General features: G+C 43.2%; 1 protein-coding gene across 6 annotated transcripts in view; it reads left to right on the top strand.

Annotated features, from left to right (window-relative positions):
* Wdr59 (WD repeat domain 59) overlaps positions 1–6673 on the top strand; it is a 76111-nt gene that overhangs the window by 54847 nt on the left and 14591 nt on the right. For all 6 annotated transcript variants that reach the window (XM_031341465.1, XM_031341464.1, XM_031341462.1 and 3 more), the window contains 2 exons: positions 3146–3279; positions 4001–4082. In XM_031341465.1, coding sequence (XP_031197325.1) covers positions 3146–3279; positions 4001–4082 — 216 coding nt within the window. The remainder of the gene's footprint in view (positions 1–3145; positions 3280–4000; positions 4083–6673) is intronic.

Here is a 6673-nt window from a genome sequence, read left to right as displayed (position 1 = left end):
TCGAACTCAGAAATCTGCTTGCCTCTGCCTCAAGTGCTGGGATTAAAGGCGTGTGCCACCACCGCCCGGCTGATTCTTTTTTTTAAAAAAAAAGATTTATTTATTTACTTTTATATGAGTACACGGTAGCTGTCTTCAGACACACCAGAAGAGGGCATCAGATGGTTGTGAGCCACCATGTGGTTACATTGAGCTCAGGACCTCTGGAAGAGCAGTTGGTGCTCTTAACCAATGAGTCATCTCTCCAGCCCCTTTATAGATTCTTAAAATCACATTCAGTACTGAAAAACAAGTCAGCAAAAATGGGCTTAGCTGGGGCAGGGTATATGGCTTAGGTGGTAAAGTCCTGCCACATAAGCATGAGGACCTGTGTTAGGTCCCTAGTGCCAATATAAAAGCCAAACCCAGTGATCAGGCCTAGTACTGGAGTTGGGCAGAGACAGGTTATTGGCCAGCCAGACCACCCCAATCTTGTGAGTTCCAGGTTCAGTGAGGGACTCTGTGTCTACTCCCTCAATGGTAAAATTGAGGAAGACACCAGAAGTTGACCTCTGCATGCACACCACATACCACACACACACACACACACACACACACACACACACACACAAGCGTAGCAGCTTGATAGACCTATTTAAATTTCAGCTCCATAACTGTGACCTTGTATAAGGTTCACATCTTCATTTACAAAATGGAGGTTATGCCCCTATCCCATGGAGCTGCAGTGAGGCACCTGCTGGCTCAGCATGAACAGTTCAGAGCAAGAACTAACACACACTAACACCAGGAAAGTCTTTAAATCCTAAATCAAATATCAGGACACTTGGACTTGTTCCAGTATCTGTTGCCAAGTGAGTTAGTCTCCTTGCAAATGAGCTACCCCCAGCACATGAGCCTTCATATAATTAGTAAAATGCTTTTGTTAGGTTTGCTTTCAAAGTCAGGAAAGCGTGGTTATTTTCAGTGCACTTTAAGAGCTAGCAGGCCTTGTCCGCCCTTCACAAGGTCTCCATTTCTTTCAATTGTATAATTAGATGAGCTTTTGTGAGTTACTAAACTGTTCAAGCTCTTGCCTTTTTTTTTTTTTTTGTACTAAGGAGCCACAATGACTTCATGTTCACAGTGTTTTTAGCAGCCTTCTGTCCAACCCAGAAGATATACTAAATTATCATATTCTCTTCCAGATGGAATCTTTTTGGCATAGAAATGAAAAGGGAAGCTTTTTACACTTATGTGTATATTTGCACTCATGTGCACATGTGTAAATAAATGCATCACTCTTGCAAGGTTGGAGGACAACCCATGAGGGTCAGTTTTCTCTTTCCACTAAATGGGTTCTGGGGATCAAACCCAGGTTGTCAGGCTTGGCAGTAACTATCAGCCACCACTGAACTATCTCATATACTCAGAGAGTTTTTTTTTTTTTTAATGCAGCATTCTAAATCTCATTTGAAATAGTCAATGTTCAGAGACCTGTGGATGTATAGTTTCTGGCTAATTAAGCATTTTGTGCTGCTCTGTAGGATAGCCATATACTAAGTTACCCCTGCAGCTGGTCATGCATTGCATGCTCCTGTGGCTACTTCTGTCTTGTCTCAGTTAACACTGCCTGGCTCCAGCCCACTCTGACATGTCCTTCCCTTATGTGAGTGACCCCAACTGGATAAAAGGATAGTAGTTCTGGATTATGGACATAGTTCTTCGTCAAGAAATCAGGGCCTGTAGGAGACTGGAGGCTTATACCATAATAACGGGTCAAGGCTCCCCTGCCCCACCCCCCCTTGAAGAATCAAGAGGTGTGGATAATTATGATGAACAAGCCATAGATGCTTCAGCGGATCTACCTCACTTACTTGTCTGGAACCCAGGTGGCCCGCATTTAGTAGGTCCCAAGACATCTTGATTAGTATGGGAAGTCAAATCAGTGGACACTTGGAACATTGGTTGAAATGCCTGGATTTAGACTTAGACAGATTCCTGAAAGAGTAATTATACAAAACTCACTAGTGGAAATGTGAGTGGCAGTGGCTCCTGACCACTGGTGGGCATTCATAGTAACTGCAGTGTTTTAGGTTGTAATGTTAAGCCTATGCATTCTGCATCTTTGTCTTCTCATTGTACCCTTACTGATCTCAGATTGGATAGCAGAACTCAGCATTAGCCAATAAGCAAAAGAAAGATTGATGGATATGAGACTAAATCCACAGCAAATGATTAACTAGGATTAACTCGCCTAGAGCCATATTGAGCCAGAACACACAGTACCTCAGTTTTCTGATGTCAAATTGCAAGCCCTTTTAATTGCTCCTTACGCCTCCCCTGTTAATAAATGTGTTGCTCCCTTGCTTAATCAAGTGGCTTTGGTGACCTCTTTTTTTAACTTTTGGAAATAGAATAGGACATTGCTCCCATGACTGGTTGTCTTTTTGAAGATACCAGGTGGGGCGACACTGTGTTACTTTTTGTTTCCCAGGACATTTCACATTCCTCACAGCCACTTCCTGGGACAGGTCTGGGAGCTGAAACATGTCCCCATGGTCTCCCATGTCTGTTACTCAGTTTCCCCAACTTAGTATCTTTGACCTTCAGAAATGATCGCTTGTAGAAATAATTCAGCCTGCTACAGAAACGAGGTCTTATGTTCCCAAGTGTCTCTGTCTTCATACATTAAGCTTTGCAGAGCCCACACTGTTATGTCTGAATTAAAATATCAACAAACCCTGTTGAAACTGTCTATGAAGAAAAAACAAATCTTTGAATTGTTTCAGGCAAGAACTTTGAACCTAGTACTGAACACCCTAAAGTTCCCCTTCCCCACTTGTGGGGGATCTTTACTAACTTCTTTACCTGCTATTTTTAAAATTAATTAATTAATTAATTCTGGCTTCCTAGTATCCATTTTTGAGCACCTGCAGAATATAGATGGCCCTGCAGTAGGTGCTTGGTTCCCTGTGAGGGTCTTGGATCAAGAACTTTGGGCCATTTGTTACCCTTTATTTCCTACAGATGCTGATTCATGTAATTGTGGGCATGATGTAATTTAAAGTCTCTGCAAATTACCAATGACCCAAATATGATGTACTGTGCAACTGTAGGTTTCCACTCTCCAGAGGCCCCATTAGTCACATCTTGTCATCTCCCCTAGAAATCAAGGAGGTGGAAAAGTAAACGGGAAGGATCAGACTCCGGCAACCGACCCATTAAGGCTGCTGGGAAGGTCATCATCCAGGATATCTCATGCCTCCTTCCTGTTCATAAGTCCTTGGGAGAGCTGTACATGTAAGTCCAAGATCACAGGTAACACTGAGCATGTCACTTAGGGTCTGCAGATCTTTTTAAAGTTTTGGATGATTTGGGGAAACTCGGTGTGTTAGCTTTTTGTTGGTGACTAACAAATTGCCACAATCTGTGGCTTCAAAGAGTACACATTTCTTACCTCACTATTTCTGTAGGTCAGGCTCCCAGTTCAGTGGGCCCTCCTTGCCTGGGATCACACCTAGCTGAAAGCATGTACTTGGCCCCACAAATGGTCTCTTCCAAAGCTCAGGGTCCAGCAAGCCAGTTTAGGTAGCTGAATTTAGATCCTTCTTTTATTGAAAGACAGTAGGAGTGGACGCTGGCCTATAGGTTTTCCAAGTCCTTGAACATGTAACAGAAAGTGTTTTCTTTTGAAATATACTCACAGCATAGTACTTTTTAGATGGAAATCGCATTAGTTTTGCACACATTTAAATCCCAAACTTTGGGAACTCAACAGAAAAGCTGGTAGCTAATTAATATTTTCTTTATTGCCCCCTCCTGAAAGTGGTGAGTATTTCCAGTCCCCCAGGCAGGAACTCCAGCCCTGTAGCACCAGCTTTAATTAACCCTTCCCTCCCTGTCAGATGGAAGAGGCATTTTGAGTGACAACAAAAGGGGCACTTTCTAGGCTGTTAAATCAGGAGGAATTCTTGGGAAGTTCAGGTAGAAGCCTTCTTAGTCTTTTTTGTTTTAATTTCAGATTGAATGTGAACGACACTCAGGAGACATGTCAGAAGAATGCTACTGCTGCCATGCTGGTTGGAAGGAAGGATCTTGTCCAGGTATTGTCGATCCCTGTTCTGACCTGGACAGTTGTTAGCTAGTGACACTGATAGGTGTGCCCCCTATTTGAAGTTTCTTTTTTATTTTCCTTGCCAGTCTGTCCTTCCTACCTTCCCTTTTCTCTCCCTTTCCTTCTTCCTTTCCCTGCCCTTCTCCCTCTCCCTCTCTACATCTCCCTGTCTCTCCCTCTCTCTCTGTATAGCAGGCTGGCCTCGAACTCAGGTCTGCCTGCCTCTGCCTCCCAGGTGCTGGGATTAAAGGTGAGCACCACCACTGCCACCTGTGGGTAACTTTTTTTATTAGTGCTAAGTGGGGAGATCCTTAAGTGGCTTTTTTTTGCTTGTTTGTTTTGTTTTTGTTTTTTGTTTTTTGTTTTTTTGAGACAGGGTTTCTCTGTATAGCCCTGGCTGTCCTGGAACTCACTCTGTAGACCAGGCTGGCCTCAAACTCAGAAATCCCCCTGCCTCTGCCTCCCAAGTGCTGGGATTAAAGGAGTGTACCACCACTGCCAGGCAGCTTTTTTTTTTCTCTTAAACTATGTATGTTTATTTTTCAGTGCCACAGTGATTGTTGTCACCTATATTTGAGAATCTGTACCTTTGTCATTTCACCTGTTACTTTTTTAAATGTTTAAAAACTATTTCATAAGAAGGTTTACCAGAGTGTACTCCAAGGTAGAGATGTTCAGTTTTAACATATGACTTCATGGGGCAGAAGAGATGGAGAGGAGGCTGGAGCATTGGCTGCTCTGATAGAAGGCCCTGGTGCAATTCCCAGCATCCATGTGGTGGCTCACATCTGTTACTCCAATCCCAGGGAATCCACCTCCCTCTACTGGCCTCCTCTGGCACCAGGCATGTGCACGATATACATACCTGCAGGCAAAACACTCATACTTGTAAAATAGTAGTAAATTTTTAAATAATAAAATAGGGACTGGGCGGTGGTGGCACACGTCTTTAATCCCAGTACTTGGGAGGCAGAGGCAGGCAGATTTCTGAGTTCGAGGCCAGCCTGGTCTACAGAGTGAGTTCCAGGACAGGCACGGTTCCACAGAGAAACCCTGTCTTGAAAAACCAAAAAATAAATAAATAAATAAATAAAGAAATAAATAAATAAATAAATAAATAAATAAAAAAAATAGGACAATGTTTGTAAGATGTCAGTTTCCTTCATCTCCAGAGGTTCCCATGCATTGTTTTTTTATTGAGACACAGTCTGCACATCATGAGTCTGCCCACTTCAAATGAGATACTTAGTGTAGATTCTAGTGTTGTCAGAGCTCTCGTTAGAAACCATTCAGAGTGTTTTTATCACCCATAGAAGAAACCCTTGTCTTTCAGTCAGTTCTTTCCATCAGGCCTGGGCAACTGCCAGACGCTTCCTGTCTTTATTTCTCTCTGTTCTCTAGTTGATGACCTTTGGAAGTGACTAGCAGCTCTCCAAGCAGCTCAGTGTTTTCCTCATAACTAAATGAATCAACACTAAGGCCTTCCCTTGATTTTCATTTGATTAAAAACATCCCTAAGATTTCCATTTATCTAGTAATGAATATCACATCGTCTCTCCTGGAAACCCTTTAAAGAAAAACTCCCTCATGGATTTAATCTATTTCCGCCAGCCCCACACACCAGACTCTGAACACTAAGAAGGCAAAATGAGCTAATAGGAACAGCAAGGAATTTACAGCAGAGGCCAAGGCCAGCTCAGAGTCCTAGAGCACACCCCAGGCAAGTTACCTCAGGCCCTCAGCCTTTGAGGGGGTTTATAGTGTGAGAACCACAAGAATTTCCCCCATGGGGGATGGTGAAATCAGTGAAGGCTGCCCCACCCCAAAGAACATTCTCTCCGCAGGATTACATCTTTTCCTTTGTGTTCTCTCCCTCTTTCCTTATTCTCTTCTCCACTTCTTGGTTCTTGGTTCCTTATCTCTATTCCTTCTCTCCTTTCCCTTTTCCTCCTTTTCCTTTTCCCTCTCCCCAGGCCCTCCCCCTCCCCCAGTGCTTTTCTGACAGAATTGATTTGGAAAGCTAGAACTGTCTCAGTGGTGTGCGGAGACTTGTCTTCAGGCAGGCTCTGCTTGACTTCTGGACCCTGACACTTTTTCTGTGTGTGATCCCCAGCAAGCCGCCTAGACTTTCTGAACCTCAGGATCCCTGCTATAAAATGAACAATACTTCTCACTTCATTAGGAAGTAAATGAAGTAAAATGTGTGACTGGACATTCCCAAAGCTGTTGTGTGATTGTCGTTTGTGACTTGATGATGTCTAAAGACAGAAACGAGCTGGGTGACAATGGCGCTCCAAGAATTTTTATTGTTTTATTGTTTTGTTTTATCTCGATAAAGATATGCTTCCTGTTTTGTGTCCCTCGAATTTACCAGAGAAGTAAATGCAAGGGCACGCTTGTGTTGAAGGCCTTTAGGAAATGTGTGTTATGGAAGGAGACACTAACACAACTCAATTGTCAGCCATGGCAGAAAACCTGTCCTGCCTCAGGCAACCATTAACTTTGGCAATGGGTGTGAACTCTATGTCCCTCCATGGAGCAATATGTGTATGTCACTTTTGTTATGTCACCCTCATGCTA

The sequence above is a fragment of the Mastomys coucha genome, unplaced genomic scaffold (assembly GCF_008632895.1).
Source record: "Mastomys coucha isolate ucsf_1 unplaced genomic scaffold, UCSF_Mcou_1 pScaffold22, whole genome shotgun sequence".
Taxonomy (NCBI): domain Eukaryota; kingdom Metazoa; phylum Chordata; class Mammalia; order Rodentia; family Muridae; genus Mastomys; species Mastomys coucha.
The sequence above is the reverse complement of the archived record's forward strand: the minus strand, read 5'-3'. Positions and strand labels throughout refer to the sequence as shown.